The sequence below is a fragment of the Plodia interpunctella genome, chromosome 8, assembly GCF_027563975.2.
Source record: "Plodia interpunctella isolate USDA-ARS_2022_Savannah chromosome 8, ilPloInte3.2, whole genome shotgun sequence".
Lineage (NCBI taxonomy): Eukaryota > Metazoa > Arthropoda > Insecta > Lepidoptera > Pyralidae > Plodia > Plodia interpunctella.
Genome location: NC_071301.1, coordinates 3861898 through 3886803, shown reverse-complemented (window position 1 = coordinate 3886803; position 24906 = coordinate 3861898). Strand labels below are relative to the sequence as shown.

At 33.8% G+C, this 24906-nt stretch overlaps 1 protein-coding gene across 2 annotated transcripts in view; it reads right to left on the bottom strand.

Annotated features, from left to right (window-relative positions):
* Positions 1–24906, bottom strand: part of LOC128671856 (uncharacterized protein) — a 55767-nt gene that overhangs the window by 13837 nt on the left and 17024 nt on the right. Inside the window, exons 3-5 of one of the 2 annotated variants that reach the window (XM_053748665.2) lie at positions 13212–13246; positions 11993–12080; positions 9420–9499 (exon numbers count right to left, since the gene is read on the bottom strand). In XM_053748665.2, the coding sequence (XP_053604640.1) occupies positions 9420–9499; positions 11993–12080; positions 13212–13246 (203 nt within the window). The remainder of the gene's footprint in view (positions 1–9419; positions 9500–11992; positions 12081–13211; positions 13247–24906) is intronic. The other variant, XM_053748666.2, reaches the window with a different exon arrangement.

Sequence of the window (24906 nt, the reverse complement as noted above, 5' to 3'; positions counted from 1 at the left end):
GTCAACATTAGTTTACAACTTTAAAATATTACGAAAATTTACAACTTTAAAATTAGGAGCAACATTGGAGACAACCATTGGATCAATCATATTCTGAAATGTATGAAAACGTTACTTTTCTCGAATATCTAAAACCGTGGGATCATATGGTCATGAATATCCATCAAGATATTTCGAATTTAATTATTCAGTAATTTCACAGTAACAGAAATTACATCCACAATAGGTACTACATGCATGACATTACTAAACTATATACGTATATTTCTTCCGCACAATCTTTATTTTATGTTATTATTACAATATCCTTTTAATTTGCATCGATAACTGAGATGAAGAGACAGTCTATAAATAAAACTTCGCCAGTCACTTTATTGTTTGCAACCGCACGAGTACACCAATCACACAGCCACGTCATCATTCACAGACGAATGTTAAAACTAAGGCCATTCAATCAGCAGAAAGCTATAACACCCTATCCTGGCAATGTTTACGTCGGGAAAGTTTGGGATATCCCCAAAATAACCTTCAAACCTTCAACTGTCTATGGGCGGAACTCTACAGTAATACAGCGTTTACAATGGTGATGAGACTTGGAAAAGATAAAGACAAATTGGACAAAGAAAATTTAAAAACAAATAGAAGTTTAGAATGATTTGGCATTAAGTAGGTACACAATTTGTTTATTTTTATTTTTTGTAATTTTGTGCAGTAAAGTTTTAAATAAACGATTTAAACACGTTTCACATGGAATAGGATAAAGACTTAGAAAGGATAAGAACATTGATTATAATTTTTTAAATTTATAATTTACCTCGCTTTTTTTTGCCGTTTCACGGTTTAGCCGTGATAGCATGACAGACAGAATTTCGCATTTACAATTTTAGCACATGCTAAGAGCATGGACATAGCTAGTTTAGAATCATCCTTACAAAATAAAAGCAAACGACAGCTGAGGAAGAAAAATCACTCCGCAATGTGTCGAAACTGTACTACAATAAAAACTTATTGGACGAGTCCTAGCTCCACCCAGTCTGCCAAGTTTCCAAATCGCGAATTTTGATGACCACGTGATATACAGTCAAATGACGACGTTATTTACGGGTATATATATTACGAATAATGTTTAATTATTCGTAATAATTAAACATTATTCGTAGGGTATCTACAAGAATAGTTTGCCTTATTCTCCCATAGAACTAATTCATAAGACCCAAATTTGTTAATTCACGTCTTTGGAGAAAAGGCTGCGGCGAAGTATGTTGCACCACTTCATCTTCACCTGCGCTTTTATGTCGGCCATAGGCTTAGTTTGAAATACTACTATTTTTAATGTCAGTATTATCCCAAGTTAAATAAATGATTTTGAGGTGTTTTAGTCGCATTTATACCTACTATAGTTTATAGTAGTATTTATCTATACCCTTGATTATTTGAAATACTATTGTATTTAAACACAGGACATTAATAGTTCCATTTCAGTATAAGTTAAAAAGAAGCGAGAATGAGTAACATAGTCCATGAAAATAACCATACGATGAATCATACATAATTATTAAAATTCAGAGAACAACTAATAGCATTTAAATTGTTAGTACCCAAAGCAGACGTTCCATTTATGATGGCAATGAACAGACTCCCATACCGTTGACTCAACGTGTCATTCACAATTATTTCCTATAAAACCACGTGTTCATTATGTGTAATGTTGTAATTTCAGAATTTTATCTATACTAATATTATAAACCTAAAAAGATTTGTATTTTTTGTTTCTAATGAATAAACTCAGAAACTATTAGACGAAATGTTCAGGAGTAACATAAGCTACTTTATTATGGTTTTACCATAGCGAAGCCGGGACGGCCCGCTATATAAATTAAAAACCGAAGTAGCTTCATATGATTTAGAACTTACCGATAAAAGTAATGTAGTATTTTTTTTCTCATCATCAACATTCATTTCTAGCAATATCGAAATAAATTATATTTTGTATTGTGTAGTGTTAATCACAAAAGATCTTTATTTCTACTTATCATGCGTGTCTATTAGAATTTGGTACTGAAATAGACTTAGTATATTTTAAGTTTTACATCATAAATTAATAATGTCAACATAAACAGAAATAAAAAATTAATCAGATCAAAAAGAACCTTGGTTCTATTTTCAAGGCAATGTCGACGCATAAATTTTTATTGTTTCTTATAACTGAAATAATACAATAATATACTTAATATTCTTGCGGTTAGAAATATCATAAATAAAATAATTGGTGTGACTAATACAAAACATAATAAATAGGAAGTCAATGTAAATACTTTTAAGGTTAAATGTAATAAAAAATAAGATCAGATTTCATAACTTTCTGTTCCCCAGTATAACACGTTACACGTATACACGCTAAACAGATGACAAATTTAAATTATTTTGGATACGTCTAGACAACATGTGTTCAAAATCTTTGAATGAAAAACAAATTAGTCATAACTACTAAATTTACATAATAACAGAAGTTATATCAAAGACAAAATTTAATATTATTTTTGTCAACATCTCGAGATCTCTATAATTCTACAATAGAGACTTCTATATACAGACATAAGAAAGCTTACAGTTTTATCATATGTATAGATATAGGAAGATTTGAAATAATAACGCGCTAATGTTGACTTTTTGAGATTTGTTTGAAAAATTGGAAATAGTGTGTTGCACTAATCTCATGAATTTTTTTACCACACAAGGTAAAAAATGGCTCCATAGGGTCACTTCATATTCTGTCTGCCCATCTGTCAACCAATATCCTTTTAACCTAACAAAAAGAATCAAACTGAAATTTATGCTTAACTAGCACTTCCCCGCAGATCTGCCCTCGGTAACTTATGATTGACCTCGGGTAAATTACTACATATTTTCTAAATCTCATCAAAATCGACCCATCGGTTGACATTTGCATTTATAATATTAATATGGAAATACGCTCTCTTTCAGCACTAAAGAAAAATAAACTTTTAAATCAACGCAATCAAAAGACAGAATGTTTTGTCTCGCATATTTTTCGATTTCACAATGGAGACAAAATCTCACTTGAAAACGAGATTATTTTAACATACAAATTTATCCTGATTTTCTGGTACAAAATGTTGGTGATCATCATCACGTGGACGCAATGATGATATCAATAAACATCAAACGGCGCCTATGACACATCACTGGCGGCTTTTATGAAGCAATGACTATGACCTGACTAACAAACACAGTCATATCATAGAAAGCTTAAATCATTTTAATATTTACCGCGAATTCCGTAAATAGAGATAATTAAAATAAATTTGCCATTTAGTCATTAATTAAAGCCAATTAAAGTCATTTTTTAAACTATAATATTTGTTTGACATAATTATACGCCACATCATCAATAGTAATATATTTTTTTACAAAAATGACATTTTTGACACAAGCTTTTATTGTTGTCAGATAGATAAATGGTTATAATAAATGAATATCATTTAAAAACTGCACGTATTTTGTGTATTGTATGAACTATTCTAAGTTGAAATTTCAGGAAAATAAAACTCGTTAACAATAGACCATCTCCGAATTGAAATGTGTACAATTACTTAATCAATACAGGTACCTGTTAACTTACTGTAATATGCAAAGCGAACACATTTCTAACAGACTGGAACTCGTTTCCAAAATGCCGTAAGCTAGTAATTAGGCAGGTTTATTACAAAGATCATGCTCTAATCATATCATACCTTTGCTCTTGTTTCGTAACCGCATTTAATTAAGACGGCAACCAAATTTCGAAAGCAAATTATGCGATAAGTAAAAGTCATAATGAAAGAGTACTGGACATAATAATACCTAATATAATGCCAGTTGCACAAATGTCTCAATTACAGTACGCTGTGTGGTCTAACAATATATTTAATACAGATTTAATGAAATAATATCATCGTAAAATATATATTATCATCGTACATAAGCTATTACATCAAATGAAATGGTAGAACAAGTAATAGGCATGTTATTACGAACATTATCGGAAACCGACAATTTATTTCATGGTTCGATAGAATTCATATTATTAACGTTGTATACGAAACAGAATACTTCATAAATATCATAATAGGCACGATTATGATTATTACATTACACGGGGAAACATTTCTTTTGCAATAACACAAGTGGGTTATTATTGATGATCAAATAACATCTTTATTATAACTTATTTATGACATTGTTAACAATATTATATTATTCGATGCACAAAACATTATATTTACTAGATAATAATTAAATGTAGGTAAATGATATTATTTTAGCATAAACTTTCAGCTCTTAGTATTTACATTTACGAATTCTCTAGAACATAAAACTTTTCCAGGCGATGTCGCCTTTATCCCCTAAAATGGTAAAAGTTAGATTACAAAACACTACGTAAGATAGTAATAACTAAGGCGGTAATTTAGGACTTTGGACTTACTTAGTACTAAAATGTACGTATAAACCAGAGCGTTATATATCACGGTGTTGAAGTTGGGGAAAATATCCGGGACGGATATAGGTAGGACGACTTACTGTCAGTATATTAGGACAATGGCCAGCGAACGGGCTATTTATGTGTTTGTTATCATTCGGAACTATCCTATACGATTTACTCGTTCGACAAACAAAAGTTTTACACCTCGATAGATAAAGGATTAACAATAGATACTAATGTAGCAGGCGGATCAATAAATTTAAGGAGCTGAGATCCTTTAAGTGCTTGTATGGATGGTTTCATGTTACTTAAATGTCAACACGTTCTTAAGCTGCCCTTTAAAGGTATAGTAATTGTCTTAGACTAGTCAAAATACGAGCCCATCATAAATATAGCAAGTAATTAAAAAATACTTGGTCTAATATTTACATGTATGTTTGTACAAGTACAAGAGGCTGTTAATTTATTGGTAACATTTTTGCTTTTGGCTTCACTTAATTTAGCTTTCGGTACTACAAAGTATAGAGTTAAAAACCAACAGGTATTTAATAAAAAAAAATCAAAACATGCAAAATTTAATTAAATGAAACAACTTATTCTTTACCATAATATCAGAAAAGGAGAAACATTTTGTTTGCAATTATAACTGACTTCAATGTAGATTATGAGTATAATTTGTTTAAAAAAAACATGAATTTGAGCAGTTTCAAGTAGTCACGCAAAGGTGACGCAACTAGTAGCAATTAGGCCGTCTCAAAGTCAAAACAAAGTTTTTTAGGTTTTCCCGGCGTCTAAACGCTGAATAAACGCCTTAAAATAAGTAATGACTTAATACAATGTCAAATTGTCTCGAGATAACTCTCAATCATGCGCTAATATAATCACAAACAAAAAAACGTGAAAAAAAGTTCAAAAGCGGATTTGGCAAGTCTACATGTTACGGAATCCCTCAAATCAATATTGTGTCAAGGTATAACTTACTCATTTACGAAAATAGGATATATATGTTTTTATGCAAATGTACTTGTATTAATTTTCACTGAATTCCAAAAACGCGTGGATTAGCGTATTCCCACTGACTGATATTAGTACGGATTCACAAATGTATGATAGATATATGACCGAGTGACCTAAAGTTAACGTTTTAAAATAAAAAAGTAATTTCAAAACAACGGCATGTGCGGCCAACAGGCTGACAACAAAACAAACAGGACTTGACCAGTAAAAATCTATTAATCCTTTCTCGGTGGTGGTCACTATTTATTGACGCGGAGATCTCTACACGCACATTGTAATGACATGATTGTTAACATGATTAAAAGAATACATTGGACAAGTGCGAGTCTGGCTTGCAACGACGTTTTGTTACAAGAAAATATATTACCAACCATCCATGACATATTTTAGGCAATATCATACAAAGTATCGTGCCAACACAGATATTCATGTACATTAGCGAAGAAGATTTAAAGAAAAGCTACTTGATACATGTTAATAAAAATGGTATTTATTTACAGTACCCTGAATACTAAATGATAAATGTACGATTAGGCACACTTTTTAGTTAACTTCAAAGCACTGTATTAAGCCTATATAAAGTTGATACCTATGAAATATACACATGAAATACATACATACATATGAAATTCCCCACAGATAAATCGTGAATGAATAGCCATGTCCTCCAATTAGTGGGGCTATACTAAACATATAGCTGTCATTAATTCCTCAGTTCTAAGTAGCGATCCGGGTGGTTCATTTGTCAACCCTACTGTCAAACAGTTGCGAGACACGACCACGATAACTGTGTCATAAAATAACAAGACCATAGAAATTATACTCCATAAAACTGATGACACAAGTCGACTAAGAATTAACAATAATACGACTCGTGATAGGTTTGGTTTATTGCCAAAAAAGTGAAAAACTGGCGCAAAACTAGAGGCTTTTGACGAATAAGTACAATGAAAATAAAAATATGCATCTTGGTGAAATAAATTACGGACTATAATCGCGCGGAGAGTATTTCGTATGTTTACATAGAGATTTTTTTTTCCTAGCTGTTTGTGCCCCACTACTGGGTAAAAGCCTACCCAAACTTCTTCCGCGCATTGCTGCCCATGGAAAATCAACAATCGTTCCCGATGGACCTCTATATACGGAACGCAATACCTAACTATTCAAGCCTATAGATAAAGATGACTACATAAACAATAATCTTCTCACCTGAATTAATTGTTTAACTAGTCTAGCTATTAAAATGACCTTTCTATAGTCCTTATATTTTATTACAGGGGCGAGCATTGTCAGCAATGCCGATGGTTATTTATGGCGAAGACAGCGGACGGGCGCATCGCAACAAAAGCCCAGACAAATGACCGAGATAATCTCGTTGTTAACTCTCCGACTATAATATCGTCTAATCTGTGTAACTAATACACGATGTGATCTGCGATACGATACGCTTATGTTCCTACGTTTGTACAATGTATTATTATTTTTTAATATTTGTTTACATATTCAATCATAACAGCTGAAGGCTCGATTTCGATTGTCAATTGACTAATATTGAGAACATCACTCAATGCATGCCAGTCTCAACATTTCAACAAATATTATAAACGTGAAAGCGAATTGTTTTACTAACACTTTATGTTACTCAACTGTTCTTCTTGACACCTCACATACCTATATCTAGGATTCGGCGAAGACAATAGGCATATATTTCATCCCGGAAAGTGCTGTCCCTTAGAAATTCACGCATGTGAAGTCACGGGGAAAGCTAGTTTCCATTAAAAGGATTGAACGCATCATTTACATCTCCCGAAATATTTTGATACCTTGACTTAGGGAACCATACATTAACAAAGCATATAACACACAATCATTGAGAAACAAGTTAAACCAAATAATCAATCGGATGCACATTTAATTCAACACCTTGTTCGTATAATTTATGTTTATCGATTTATTTGTTACAGTTAAGTTTAATAGATATAAAAATTTAGAATTTATGACATAATAAAGTAAATTTAAGTCTTTCGTCGCGGACAACTATTACACACGGGAACACGCATCAGGCGACAAATGTCTCTTAAATTCCATGAGTTGCGTGGGAGGTTGCGGCGTACTCACATTGTCACACAGTACCACAAAAATAAGGCTCTGCAAAGAATACTTTCAAACTAATATTACGTGGAATAGAAAAACATTGTTGAAGCAACGTACTTGAATGTTGACATTTTTTGTTGATTGTGTAGGGCAACGCGACATGGACCCAGCTTAATACCTCAGGGTATCAAATTAACATAACACTAATTCACATCTCAGAAGCTCGCAACCATAACTGATGAAAAATGTGTTACAAGAAATTTGGCACCAGCCGCTCGGTCTTAGGTCGCGAGTCGCGACCCAAGATAATGGGATAAGGTAATGCAGATGATTTTGAAGTTTAACTTCTGTTCGATTAGTGTTTTATATCGAACCGCACGCAGGCGCTAGATGCGCAAGCGCATGCGACCGAGTTCAATTGAATCTCGATTCTTGAATGTCAGGGGGTAGAGTTGCGTACACAAACAACTATATAATATCATCGCGTATATTTACAATACATTGCCATATTGAATGGGAGATACCCTAAATTAGAGATTGGACTCGGCAGAACTGCTGTGCCCCAGATAGTATAAATTCTAAGCATAATATCTAATGAAACCACTTTACAAGTCACACTTTTCCAACATTTTCTTTTCAAAATCATACACTTACAGTATGCAATGAAAAAGCTAAAACACCATACGTATTAAAATTCAACTACATAATAGTGCAGCAGACTTGGGCCCATATCGGCCGCGGCCTGAGGCGCGCTCGCCCACGCTCGCATCGAGATTTATAACATTACCCATATTCGGCCTACGATTGGCGCCAATTCGACGATTCAAATTAAAATCCGCCGCGAACGCAAAACGATAACACGCCAGTTGCCTCTTTGATAGATAGCCGCGCCATTTCTGATTTACGCAAAACCATATAAACTTGTATATTGCACTAGTTGAAATAAAGCTGTTATCACGATTTATCTAGTTTTAATGCAATGCGTTATTTTGCGCATGCGGTTCTAAACCAACTTGTTAAGCTGGAACTATTTAGAATTTAATTATACAGACAGATCACAGTGACACCATATGATATAATATAATACACCTTTTATAAGGGTGGGTTGTTGTGATTTTTTAACGTTAACTTTAACCTGCGCAGAATAACGCAAGTTCGCCATTTTATCTAAAAGAACAAAAGTTAAAGGCAACGTCAAAGTTGTTTGGTGCAACAGAGGCAAAATATTTTTGATTTAAATAAAGAAATCATACACCTACATAACTACGAACAAAATAAAAATAGGCCTAAATTATTCGTTAAACGTTTACCACAAAATACGCACGGCTAATCTAACAGAACTGCAACTGTGTGGTAAAAATGCATAGGCATTTATTAGTGGATGTACCAAGTTTAAAATTCGATGTCAATCTAGAATCTACATTGCGTATACTATGATATTTATAAGCTTACATCCGATAGATCTTCTACTTGGGCGAGCTAAGACGCCTAAGACGATTCACATGAATGGACGATTAATCGCATGTAAACGACGTTAATGTGATATACTACGTGTAAACATTTACAATTTCTGCTTAAGAGCTCAATACTGAGAGATATTAGAAATAAATAAAAAAATAGATTAACCTGGGTCTTCGATTTTTAATTATATATACCCGTATATAACACAAGTCACGAATTTACTTTGGAGCTAACTCAATCTGTGATTTATTGTCCCTATTATTTTGTTATCTAGCCCGAATTAACACATATGGTGCATTATATCTCGAAATTCTTACGGAAGTGGATCTCAGGAATGCAATTAGTGAATAAAAATAACACTTACTCTTGCACTTTGTCTTCAGGCGGTATGATGCGGCCCGGCATTAGAATCTTTTTGTGCAGCACGCCTGCAGCCTGTAGCTCCTGTAACCAATGAAGAAACATTAAAAAACCGGTCAAGAGGGTTTTTTTAATTCGCTGCTTTATTCATTTGAATCACGGTTTTACAAAAAAAAATATAATCAAACCTTCTTTTTAAACCTTTAACTAAAAATAAAAATAATTCACATCGTACTAACTCGAAAAGTAACTCAAATTGTCATCAAATATTTTTAGATACATCAATTAATTTGACATCTGTATCGAAACGAGTTCCGAATGATTATGTTATTATTTCTGAGATCAATAAGTAGAGCGTGAAACAGTCAAAAGTAAACGTAATAATTGAGTAGTAATCCCGACATCAACCGATGACAACTCTCGAATAGATTATATGCGGAGGTGATGAAATCTGATAGGAAGGCAATTGAACCGATATGTTTGATAGCTCTTGATTTAACCAGCTATTAATCGGTTTAACTACAGCGTAGCGGCGCACCTCTGTACAACGTTTATGTCATGTTATTAAACTAGGTATTAAAGAGTAACAGAATCAGTACTTTCGTTATATAATTAAGTAAATAAAATAAGTATAGTTTTGCTGAACATTTTTGAAACTAGCTATTACATTTTTGTCACTAAAGTCACCTTTCGCCCATCAGCAGTATGACAGGCTAGAACAAAAATATGACTTAAAATTATAATTGTGAAGCACTTTCCCACGGCACGGGAAAATTGCCCGTGCAAAAAGTAATTAAAATATATTGCACATTGCATAAACATTTACACATTTTCTACAACTAGGGGTCTTTTTTTGTAAATCTGCAAATTACATTTATTTTTTGTTGCAGTTTTATAACTCGCTTTCTAATTAACAACGAGTTTTAAAATAATACAAATAGTTTCTTTCCATCACCGGCAAGTGGACGTCGCGTTGACACCAGCACGTGTCACGCCTCGTCACTAGCTGTCACCGAAATTGGCACCTGTCAGATCGATCGAATAATCACGATGAGATTGAAATATCGACTCGACAATTTGACGGTTCCAAATGTCTTATTTATACAATCTGATGCAAATAGCCAACTTTTTGTCGCAAAATCAATGCTCAGACAGTAACATGATACGGACGATATACTCATTAACATATGGACATATTGGTGGCGCCTCGATTTTTATGTGCACTATAAAATATAACGACTATATTCAACTATTCAATAATGAAATAAAACAGTTAAAAACATACTTATATGGTTTTGTTAAGGTACCTGACACGGAATAATTTGGAGGACTACCACACATGAGGTCGACGCTGAATTGTAGACTTTAATATCCAAATCATTGAAATTGAAATAACAAGTGTATAATTTACAATATACAGAAAATATATACTGTCAATAACATAAAAGAACAACAATATACCAACAACATAGTAATACAATGCGATATTGATAAATTTAGCAGCAAATCGAAATCGGCCTATGGACCTATTCTGTGCCCCGACGCGCGGTCGCTACGCTCCATGAAAACTAAGTTTTACGATTGGATTATGCTCCAAGATGAATGCAAGGCAATCAGACGTACGCACGAACAAAGCATCGTACTGGAAAATGTGACTTTGAATCGTAAAACTGAACATAATTTTATTGCTCCCCGACGCACTAACAGGGTATCCTAAAGGCGCTATCCTAACAACTAAGAGTCGTTATTCCGATCCATACCGACCTCAACTAGTGACGGGGTAATACCATCAACTGATTAATCACTTTTTGTGTTTTAAAATAAGAACATAGCATTACAAATATTAACTAATAGCCAACACTTGCTTCTTCTTTCAAACTTTTTTCAAAAATGCGAATATGTGTCAAATCACTATAAAAATACTTGTAAATTAGCCAAATAACAAATAGAAATTTACGCATGAGCACATAAGAAATACAAATTCTGGGAGAAAAACAACAGACGCATATAATATTTAAACTGAAAACTAAACATTAAGAATGTTTTCGTTAAAAACCCATCCCTAGCGTCAACGATGCCTTATATTATATGCTGTCAGTTTTCATTATTAGTAACAAGCCTCCGAGTTTACGACTGGTGGACGTATGTTTTGGAATGTGACTTGCGAATGTACTCCTAACTTGTGAGAAAAACATTTACATTGTGCAGAAACGCAAGATATTCACAGAGGATTCCTGCCTAACGTCCTGTAATTACAAAATTTGTTGAACACCGATGTTCAAAACACATTAACCTCCCATTTTTAGATGTTACGTGTTTTGGTGGCATTTTCTAGTTATCTTGTATCTTTTCTGGGTGGATAATATAAACCTAAACTCACTCCGCCCAGAATGAATAGTTACTGCCAAATAGAAAATGCCATCAAAGCACGTGGCATCTTAAAATGGGAGGTTAATGTATTTAACAAGTGTTTAAGTTTAGAGGTCATATTGCAGGAATACTAGTGTTTGGAATTCGCTCACATTTTGTAAATGAGTAAATAGATAAATTAAATAAACAAAACAAAAATATACGGACCCTTGGATTGTAATAGCGGTTTGTATTAGTGAGGTCAATCACCCCTCCCAAATTAGGCACAGCTTGTAACAACGCTGGAATATCCCATCTGAAAATAAATTTTAAAATGATGAACAAAGACAAAAAAAATTTAAAGAACAGGGAATACATATGTTCATATTAATAAATTAACGCCATAAATGTAGTCGATTCACTCATAAATAAATCACTCATAAATAAGTATGAATTTTGGCGCTAATGGGATTATGGAAAAGCTTAAGAAGAAAGGTATAGAATTTTAGTTCTTACCCAATAAACCACTATAAAAAACAGTCAAGTGCGAATTGGACTCGCGTACAGAGGGTTCCGTAAGGCTCTCTTTTTGTAATGTATTATGGATTTACGATTTTCGGATTTCCCATCTTTATCTGTATTGTAAGCATTTACTTATTGGACTCGAGTAATTAGTATAAATTTCAACTTGATACCCTAAGGCGCTTTGTAGCCGCACACTAGCGCCGCTATCACATTTTTATCAATTTCTTTTATTTCTTGACCTTAAGCATTCCTGAGAAAAATCTCCACTGACCAGACAAATGATAATATAAGGAATCCTCCATTTTTACGTTATGAGGTACGGAACCCTAAAAGTAAATAATAAAATATTGTGAGTTGAAACACCAGTCAGAAAATTATAATTCGAGATATCACTCGGCGATTCATACCTCCTGTGGAGATGTCATATTAAATTCAATTTTTTCAATTATCTTATCATTACTGAGATGCAGGTCGCCGGGTCATAGAGCACTGTCAGTTTTTTAATTAACAGTACGTCCTGGAGTCATTCGGACCATACCAGTCCATTATATACAAATTTAAAAGTTACTTTATCACATGCAGTATAAAGGTTACATTTCAACGAAATTATCTAAGGCTGTAACGAGATATGCGTGAAATTGATCCTGTCTTGGTACTGCCGCTAACTTTTGATGTTTATTTCACCCACACTTTCACTGACACCCAAAGGAACGTAATATGAGTACAATTAGGAACTAATAAAAATATTTCTTCATAATAAAATTAAGTCTACACAAAAGTTCATCTATGAACGCGTGAACTGAATTCAACTATTCTTAGATCGAGTGTGTTTTATTTTTGAGCCCATAAATAAAAAATCCAAATCGATACCATAAACTATACTTGTGTCATTTTATTTTATTTATTTATTTCATGTACTTACATTTCAGTTATTTCTGGATTTCCAATTTGAACTCCCTGAAACAATAAAACGTGTACATTACGAAAACATATACGTTGATGTGCAAACTGATGCGCAACTGTTTGGAAAACTTGAACACAAATATTAGTGAACTTTGTAAAAGGTGTTAGCACACAGCCATACCTTTTGCCATGATTGTCATATAACAAATCAAAGGAGACAAAATTAATGTCCATGTCGTACAAATGAATAAGGTTTCACTTATACCAAACCCAGTGAGATCAGGAAAGTTATGGTACCATTAGCATACAGAGCTGTGGTCAGAGACAATGCGTCTTTGAGAAAGCCGGCAGACAACAGGCCAGTGATAAGAGGACAGATCAATCATTGCAGCCTACCTGACCGGTGTCAACGACCCCAAGGGCACCTGACATAATCCAAGTTTGGACACAATGAGACCCTTCGTTAGATGTCAATATTTATCCCGAAAAATAACGCCAGCTATTTTAATCTTATAAATGAGTCGCTTTTGACAATTAACTTTATCCCTCCCTACTCAACTCAGGTCCCTGAATGACAGAAAAAAATGTACACCGTATATTTGGCTTCAAATACCAGGCTTAATATTGAATAAACGTTTGAATTTAAAATATCAAAAACATAAATCTCAAAAACCCATTTTTGTTCCACCGCAGGCCAGGAATTTGGGTGAAATTTTCAATTTCCAAAAATTACACAGAATAAAAATGTCAGTCCCGATAATAATAGGTTGTTAGATTGGTCGTAATTTATCGACGGTGTTGACATGAAAAAAAAAATGATAAAAGAAATATGGGAGCGCCAGGAGGTGTGTCTAAAGGGGGTTAATTTTCAATTTGGGTTCGCCGGTGGCCTTTATAAATTAACGAAGCGATTTAAATAAATACCTGCAGTTATGATACTGAGAAATGTGCATAAATATTGGGAATTGCTACTTGACATGTCTTTGATTAACATTTTATATGATCGATTAAAATTAAACAGCTATATGAGAAAGTTGAACCACGTGCCGACAACTTGTTAAGCCAAGGCGGAACGCGGAATCAATTCTTGCAATAATTGAAATCCGAAAAAAATAAGAATGGTAATCGTTTCGTTAATTTGCAATCGCAAGCTCTTGGATACCGGCAGAATAGATCAGGCAGAGACCTTACCTAATTCAAAATATTTCATGTTGACTTTTATCATGGTATCGGCTACAGTTGAGACGGAATAATATATAAGAGCAGCCAGATCATTAAATCTTCTAAGAATAGTCTTATCTTATCATCAAGCAAGACGAGCGAAAAAGCTGACCGCACACAAACATTACAAATTGACGTACAACAATAACTCGGTAGAAATGTATCTAAAATTAAATACAAATCGGACTGTGCAGTAAAACTATGGGAAAGATCCTTGCTCATAAATCGACTCCATTACGATATTAATGACAATCGTAACTCTCAATCACTATTCGAATCTGCACGCACTGATACGTAAGGTCAACGAAATAAATGTTTTTATTATTAAGTAATAATAAAAACACAACTTACTCGAAATAATGTCACGAATTATTCACACGTCCAAATCAGAACCATATTTTAAATAAATAAAATATATATATGAAAATGGATGGATGAGTAGGGTAAAAATTTTATGTACCTTTAGAAAAAGATATTACCTTCTCTAGGTATTTTGGGGCTACAGTTCCAATTTCAGATTAGTCATTAAAGCCTTCAGTTAATTCCATGTCGTAGTTAGATATAACTACATATCAAACAAATATTATATATTTACATGGAATCATTTTAAAATTTAACATGGAAGAAAAAATATAGGTAAGTTTGGTCCACTCATAGCAAGCATGCAAAGAGGAAAGACCAAAAATAATTATGTGACTACAATTTGTTGATGCTGACGGTACTATATTTTCATTACGTTTGTTGCAGTAGGTGAAGGTGAAACAAATAATAGCCCATGGGAATTATATCGACGATCCATATTGATCGCAGGATACAGTAACAGTCGAGATGTAATAGTCGAGGTTTATCGACATTATTGAGATAATTAGATGACTATTGATTTTATTTTATTTTACTTTCTCTGTAAATTATAATTTCTTTGGGAAATTACCATTAAAAATAACTAGTATTAAGAACTGCTGGAGTTCCGGGAATAAGTTTATATATATATATACTAGATATGTGTAATACGATATAAATAACAATCTATTGATCGTCAGATTTTCTCAATTGGTATTTATAACCCCTTGGTGCAAGTAATATGACCTAACAAGAGAAATATATACAACAAGATCAGATTCAGAAACTCTTACGAGGAAAAAATAATTCAAGATATCTTACAATGTGATATTTATTCCTGTTAACAATGCGTTGAGTTGGTTGACAGGAGAATTTAAATATTTATATCGCGCAAGGAAGAAATCATCAATAAAATAATCAGTAAAGCAGTTAAATAAATCGTCGATTGCCCGCTGACAAAAGCAATGCATGCGACATGAAACATCACATTACTTACACGTGTCGTACACAGGGATAAATGTAAGTTTATCATTTTTACGACACACCACCTCGAGAGAGTGCGCAAACTCGAAGATGCATACAACCTGTAGGGTACTGTTGTGTAACCATCTCGAACAATATTCGAAGATATGAAACGTTACACCATGTACACCATGAACTTCGTAATTAACAGAATAAATCAACATCTGTCAAAACAAAACGGGTATGATCAAGTGACAGATACAAAAAGCCACAGTAACAAGTGTAATCTACGATTTAAATTTGCGAGTTGTAAAAATAAATAAAACGATCAACGGATTAAATCGCTTCAACATAAAGCAATAAGCATAAAAGGACAAGTTAAAGCTGGACCTCCCATCAAATTACAAGTGGCAAGCTTCTGAGTTATCGCACGATCGCGTGTCGACAAAACGAATAACACCTTCGCATGCCGCATGCCTCGATCATATTTGACAAATGCGGGGATCAAATAATCGCAAATCGGAATCCCATTGGCGGTTGAGCGATATTGAAACGATTGTCGCAAACAATAAGGATTCAATTAATATAGCAATAACATTCGCATATCATGCGATAGAGATCTGAATATGTTAAATAATGATATAGACCACCTAGTAAATAGCGAGGCTCACACTTGTAAATATAAGCTGGCTATAGAAACATTATTCGAGACAAATAAGTTCTATTGAATAAGCCTTGTCTCAACAAACTAGACAGGGTGTTACGCAAATCCAATGTATTGGTGAGTCAACGTCATGTTTCGAGTATTAAATTACATTTTGTGTTCGTAGAACAAATCTGGTCGAGAAATACAATTTACGAGGCTACAAGAATGGGCTTGTAACCGCTTATCGAGATCACAACACTTTCTCCAAATGATCCATAGGCATATTGACGACGGAAATAAATCTTCCGCAACTATTTCGACCACGTACAATACAATTAATATTTATCGACAATTATAATGAAGGAAGGCTTCCTCCTGCAACTTAAAATACATGAAACCGGTATGACAGCCCAGGTTAGATTCCTTAGAAATTTCGTAACAAGTAATAATCACCTTTGATAATATTCTAAATTATTCATAAAGAACACGGGCGTTCAACATTTTAATTATTCACATTCATTGTACATTGTTAAGTGACAAAATTTTAAACGGCACCGCTAGTCTATAAATCATTTATAGGGTAACTGTTTCGACAATTCAAATATGCAAGATCACTAATGAGTTCAATAGTTAGTTTAGAATTGTATTCGTTGGAGATTAAGATTTATTTTTCTCTGCATTTTTAAATATGCAGCGGACTGCACTTTGCGTTGTCATCGTGTTGTTTTTCGACATCATTTGATCCGTTACATCGTTTATTCCAATGGTAATGATGGCATAATTGACAGAGAGCAACTATTGTTCCTATTGTGTTCTATTGATATTAGGGTTTTGTCGCCTTGTAATGGTGGAACTCTTCGTTGTTATCTGGATCGTAACAGACTTGAACAGATTTTACATCGCACCACTACCACGGCAGACCCAAATAAGGTGGAGTCTTTTATTTAAATTTGTGATCTCTTAACGAACATTCCATTACCTCCATTACTGTGTAAGTACGTGTAGATAATCCTTGAGATTTGGCCGCTAAGTATTTTCATTATAGCGTATCTTATTTTATTGATTTTAAATTCTTCTGTCAAACCAAATAAGTCTAAAACTTAACGATATCTAATAATATAATAACACATGCACATATAACCCTCAATGAAATGATTTAGACAGTAAAAACCAAGATTTGATTGGTTATTGAAAGTGAGATATTAAGCTAACACGATGAATTGATTAACGACCATGGCACTAATGTCAAAATAGTTAATATATAGCTGGACTGTACCATATGCGGGTTTTGTCAACATTACAAGTGTAGATGTTTCATTCATTGACAACTATACGGGTACGTTGAATTCCTAGACACTAATGAAAGTAAATAACCAAATTAAGAAAATTCATGCAATATTAAAAACTCTATGTGATAATTTATAATATTTCATATCTCATTTTTCAAAATTAATATATTTAGAACCTTCATAATTATTATTATTATACCACTATAAAAGGTAAAAACAATAAGCTATGAAAGGCACAGTACAGACATTTGACTAATATTTTGAAAGGCAAGAAAACACACTTAGCGAACACAAATTTTCTTTCAGATCAACTTGCCTATTCATTTAAATTGCATTTAATGGTCAATTCACACTTTCATTGGCCGTAACTCTGATCGGAACGCCTAACAGATAGGTACACGAGTGAATCGCGTGTAATCACCTGGAGATGAAAATCGAGATACTGCTGAAGGTGTTACATAAACAAGCAAAAGGAATGACCCGTTAAAATCGGATTCCGTGAGCGTTTCAACAGATTATCCAATGAGAGCGCGATGTATCGAATGACGAGGAGCATTTATCGCTTCTAATTGCGACCACCGTCGAAATACGGCTCAAGTCGAACTGGGTGGCTGATGGGTTCTCCTGATAGCTCGGGTGATGAGCGCCTCAGAATTCCATAGGACAAAGGAAGGAAAAGTGAGAGGGAGAGGGAAGAATTGAAGGACAAAAAAGAAAAAAACGATCAATGAATAAGAGCCAATTAGACATTTCATAAAATTAGTATCACATTTTTCCGATAAACCGTAAGTTGTGAGATAAGAACGAAAGAGTAATGGGTCAATTTAGCAGCATCTTATCGAGTGAAGATTCCGCTGCATTTACCCTGATCATTTATTATTTTAATTTGCGCCTCCCATTTAAGAGAAGGTAACGTCGAGATAAGTCTTGATGGTCACATGGCCACCCCACATAAAGTTTACGGGCGTTGTGTTGCCGAATTCAACTCTTTTTGGCACGCGCTTAATTTAAATCAGGTTCTTTTTAAACAATTTAGTTTTTGCATGAATATTGAAAGATATGTGTCGTGATAGCATCGCACAAAATGCTACAGTTATACAACTCCAGACAGTTATAAAATATTTCATATACATACTTCCATACTAAAATCATAATGTGAAAGTGTGTTTGTTTGTTCTTCTTTGACGTCAAACCGGATAATAGAATTGAGGTGGTTTTTGGTATGGAGAGTGACATAGATTACTTTTAGCCGAATGAAGCCGCAGGCAACAGCTAGTTTATAATAAAAGTTGTAACGGATGTTTATTTTTCTATTTATGATGGATTTTAAAGTGCTTTAACTTTTAATAATGCTATCGTAATATATATAACTTCGCACTTTATTAATATTTGTAGGTTCCATTATATCCTATCCGTGAAAGACGTTCATCGCACGGAGGTGCGAAACTATAATTTGGTGAATTAAACAGAAAACAATCAGAATCCGCTTTATTTGGTGATTTATGATCATAGATACATCATAAAATTAGTCACTACTGAGTCTACTAGATTATAAACATATTCATTGCAATTCTAGGCTTATGACATCATGGGATTTTTGAAATAAAGATGTATATTTCCACGACAATGTGTCCCAAAATTCATTCTCTCACTTCGCATTTCTTAATGATAATAATGAATTATGATACATTTATGATGATGTTACATTGCTAGAACATAGTTGAGGTTTAGTTTTGAGATATTATCTGACACTGAAATCTCTTGCTTTTAATTGTCTATCAAAAGATCGCATTGTACACGACGGTGCAACTTATCTAGAGGGTGTGGTAGTGTTAGTATAGAAATTACACCTGTTTGTTCTCAATTACGAAGACGGCGCAATCATAAAAATCTAAGACCACGTTTACAAAGACGCGGAGCTTGGTTCAAGGCGTTTACGAAAAATAAAAAAGAAAATAATCCAAATATCATTTTCACAATTCTATAAATTTAAAATTTCATCAATCTATCTTGTGGTGCCTCGGGAGACCGAGACTGGTGCAAAAAGTAAATCAGGCGCATATTTTTAGTTTTTTTTCGAGTCTATAGATTTCGTACCCCACTTCCGAGCAGCCTCTGACAATGAGCCAAATAAGAAAATGGTTCCTTCAAAATCTTTTAAAAAAAATTGTATCGCTACAAAAATTCTGATAACGCGCCGCGCTTATCTCCGCGCCTCCACAACATGGAGGCTTAACAAGCCAGACCTGTAGACGGACCCAGGATCAATTTCCTCCTGAATCATACTCGTTATTGCAGTAATTACAAGCGATGATAGCGCGGCTGTGTCCGCGTCAGACATCCATAATCATTTTGTCTGATGTCCAAAGGTTAGTATTATACGCCTCATGATGTGAAGGGTTGAGTTTCCGATATAAATATAACATTCAAATCGTAACTACCTAAAAAGATCTACCTAAAAATCATTTGGAATTGGTTTCTTATATTCAATCGCTATTTCATGCAATTTAATATTTTCCATTAATCAGAATGGAATGCATTGATATAAAATGTTCTCTATGTTCTACGGTAGATCACGTTCTGTTAGATCATGTTCTACGGTGGTTATCTATCTAGATACTAGACATCTAAGGCACTAGTATTATATCGGTAGCTCTGCCGGTAGAAGCTTATATATTGCGTATATTTATATCCCGCTTCACGTCTCGCTGATAAGTGCGTAATGTGATTATGTCAGCGAATGTGAGTTACCGAAATGTATGACAACTGGACGTTTATACGAGCCTCTGAATATTCACCCTTCATTATTCTTGTTATTCACGGTTAGCATAATTTAAATGACTTTAAGAAAATAACTAACGAATTTCGCTATGGTTGGTTTGTTAATAGGAAAGAGTATTGTACTCTTGTTGCGAGGTGCATCATTTAGTTTAGTATATATATTACTATATTAAAATCAACCGGTTTTAATTATAAAGAAAATACATACGTACCGGGCAGTTTTATACAAACACATGGTAATTCTTTTTCCATGGTTTAATCCTGTGAACCCAAATCAAAACAAGACCGCCAAGAAAGCTGATTACACGGTGCTCCCACGATCTCATGCCCTGGCCTGGCGGCTTGTAAGGTACGAAACTTGGCGCGTACATGTCAAAAGATGTAATTATGAAGAAATCCAATCAGCGGCGGCGCGGCCTGCGCGAACGTCGACATTGATTGAGCGATAAATTTATTGGAGATATCACACTAGCGACAAAACGGTAGCACAATATACTCCGAAACTTATATTATTCACCTTTATCCAGGTCAAAAATTGGAACAGGCAAAAATAATTCGGAAATTGAAATCAAAATAACGGTTCCATAAATCAGATTTTCAACAGTGGCGCCGAACAGTCGCCGTATTTCAGGTCGTATTTTTGATGCAGGATCTCTGATGCCGTCGGTTCGTGACCCGGCTCACTGCATTTTCAATATTGTTGAGTCACATTTTAAGCGTTTTACAAAAGCAGATAGTATTACAGTCGAAACACCAAAGTCGCCAATATCCAACCAATACCAACATACGGCAAACAAAAGACGCGACTCTGTTTACTAGACTCGAAAGGACGCTTTAAGGAAAATATATCACATGGATGGCTATTGGAAGATGAAATCGAAGTTGTGCAATAAATTCAGAAAAATATTCGCTTTCGTATCGGACAATAAGAAATGGACAAAACATCGTCAGTAGAGTTTTAATGTCACCCAAGAATATGGCAATATTGTTATGAATAAGTAGAGATGAATCTGAACACGACTCTTGAAATACGACGTCTCCTCGAATCAGACAGTTAATGTAACGCGAATATGTTATGATGTAGGCGTATTGATGGCGCCTTACTCTCCAGTACATATCGGAATATATCCGTGAAATCGTATTAAAAATCAACCGTTGAAAAAGAAAATATCTAGTGCTGAAAATACAAGAACTAAACGGAATTTCAAAATTAATTTAGTAAAGTATTCATAATGCGCTTAACATAGCTCCACAAATCAAATCATTTCACACTGAATGGTCCATAGTTAATGTAGGCCTGCGGCGAGTAAAGTACTAAACAGTCTGACTAATTAGACGCACTAGGCAACAAAGGGCCGTAGTATTGTTATGACAATAATGATTTTCGGGTTGGTATTGTAATTTTGAGCTTTATTCGGGAGTTAATAAGGGTTTGAAGATGTTTTTGTTATGTTGGTAGGGTGTTTCGTGAGACGTGCGATGGCGGCATATGATAGGCCGCCCACGCGAGGCGCCGCGAAATTCGTGAGAAGAGCCGCTCTGACACCGGCGATTCGTAATCCGATGGTAAGTGAATATTGTACTGCGGTATAAATATTTTTCTCTACGAGGCACAATCAAATTTACGAGCAAAGATATAGAAATTGATAAATATTTAGATACAGCATCTGCTGCTACTGAGTTACGCTTTAAAAAGGATGATAATTTTCTACCATGGTGTTTCAAAATTTATGAATTAATTTAATGTAAGTAAATCAAGATAAAATAGAACATTTCCATTATTTTATATTTAAAGCACAGAAAATGGTTTCGAAAAAAGGAATCAAAACATTATGTAAAATAACATTATGAGAAACTCCTACATACAAATAAAGCCAGCAAAGACAAATTAACCTACAAGTATAATGTGACTTACAAGATCGCTGCGATTAACCTTGGTTACTAAGCAATTCGTAGAAATACAGGACGAGGATGCCACATTCAGAGATAAAAAGCCTCTATAAGATGCTTAACCGTCAAATATATAGAGAGATTATAACAATATCGCAAAAACGCAATCAATGCAACGCAAATCATAAAGGTATGCCATAAAGTATTTTGTGTTTATAGAACAATTTCCAACAATCAAATTGTGTAAAGTGTGGCGCCAGACGTTTAGTAAATATACCAAGTACTTAACACTGAAGTACCATATTGAGATTTTAATATGCTAAGCTTACAAAATGTATTACTACAGAAATTTAAAAGTCACTAAATTCTATATAAAGAAAACCTAATAAGAGTACACACTCCAAAAAGCCGAAAATATCTGACGGCAAAACTTGAATAGATTAATTAATTCGAAACCTCTCCGCATGGTAAGTAAATATTGCGAATACTGAGAACGTATATTTATAAATTTTGAGTACTTACTTTCAAATTATATAACACGCGAAGTGGTCTTGACGTCTTGACTTATTGACTTTTGTGACAAATTTATATATGTACCAGAGCCGATTTGGAAACTCCACAAACATCATAAACATTTCAATCAGAAGCTACTAAATTTACTAATTTTCAACCTAAAATGATTTCATTGATTTCGTATGAAGTAAGAACATCTACTCTGTATTGATAAATGGTGATGTACATAGCTACAATCAAGGACTCTTATATTTTAATTGTCATATAAACGATTTAATAATTGAGATTTTTTAAATAATGAACTATATTTACTATAAAAATAGTTAATATATTATATTAAAAGATGACCTGATTTTGAGCCTTAACGCAATGATTTGATTAAGAAATAAAAAGAAAAACAACTGTATGAAAACTTCAACAAGAACTGATATTGAATTATTTAAATAAGTAGAAAACTAATAGAACTACATCTTACTATAAATTAAAGCGAGAAGCGATTTGCTATTATACCAAGCATCAGAACTCAACAAAACCTTAATCTCATTATAATGAAACTGTACTGGAGAGTGGACCAACAGTCGGTTGCGCAGACGCACGTCGCGACTGGGCTGGGCGTGCCGACACACCTCTCTATTACCGTGCAGCCCTCCGCAAATGGCTAAAAGCTACTATATTAATAAATATATACTATAACTAGTAATCCAATGGTTTCTGATAATGAAAATAGAGCAAAAAGAATCAGTCACCTATTCACCTTCTTTCTCGATATTCACACCATTAATGTCGAGAAAGAAGATACTAGAATTAACTACAGTGCTGTGGAGATAAATAAATATGATTTTTAATTCATTCAGTTTGAAATGCACTTTTAATCGATAAAAATATGCATTAGAATCTTAAAATAATTCAAAATTACAAGTATTTTAAACATATCGATCGAAAATAATAAATTCTGAGTCCCTAAATCAGAGAGCCGACAATGAAGATATCAAGATCTTAACAAGATACTAGCGATAAATTGCCGATCAACAAGCGTGTACGTGTGTAAATTGAATTAAAAGATAAGTGTCGAAGCAAAGCCTTTCGCAGGCACGATTAATAACATGCTTTGACCCGCAGAGGTCCGGACCGACCTCTTAAGTCGCAGTCGTAAAGATAAAGCTACAACATAGAGCAACATGCCTAATGCAATTAAGATATCATGACATCTATATGAAGATTCAATGATAACTCTCGCTACATAATTTGAAATTAATATCTGTGAATAAGCCACACGTTTTCAACATTGCGATTTATGTCTCTTTCGGACGTGGAACAAGCAACGTCATTAGCCTTATTTAAATTATTAAGCAATAAAGCCTTTAACATAATTTATACCTACCAAAGTATCTATGATTTATGATCCTAAAGCATTTCCAAACTTACTAGGTAGGCCATAATAGGGCAATAAAATGAAAAACCATTTAACAATATATTAATGCCATAATGTATTCGTTAATTAATTAATTATGTGACGAAGATGTTCAATCAACGCAAAGGTTAAAAATTAGCTGCCAAAGTATAATGAATATTCAAAAAAAATTTGAATCACGTTCCGAAACACACAGTATTTTCACGACGTGGCATCTAGAAATATTGTTTGGTCAATAAATTATAATGTTAATAAAACTATTGGAGTGTACGAATTTGAGCAATCCGCAAAACTATTTGGCCTTGTTGTGATCGTAAAGTTGGATTAACTTGGCATAAAAAACACGCGCTTAAATTATTACAACAATACATCCCTCTACTCCAAGAAATAAACATCTTTTGGCTTCTCTAGAATCTGTAATACTCTTTACTGTTAAATATAATATTATTTTATTGATATTGTTGGTAGGATTAACAATATTATACAATACTAGCTTCGCCCCGGAGCTTCGCTCCCGTAGGAATTTCGGGATGAAAAATACCATATGCCAAATTTCATAATGATCGGTCCAGTAGATTTTGTCTGAAAGAATAACAAATATACATACACACAATACACATTCTCACAAATTTTCGCATTTATAATATTAGTAGGACAGGAT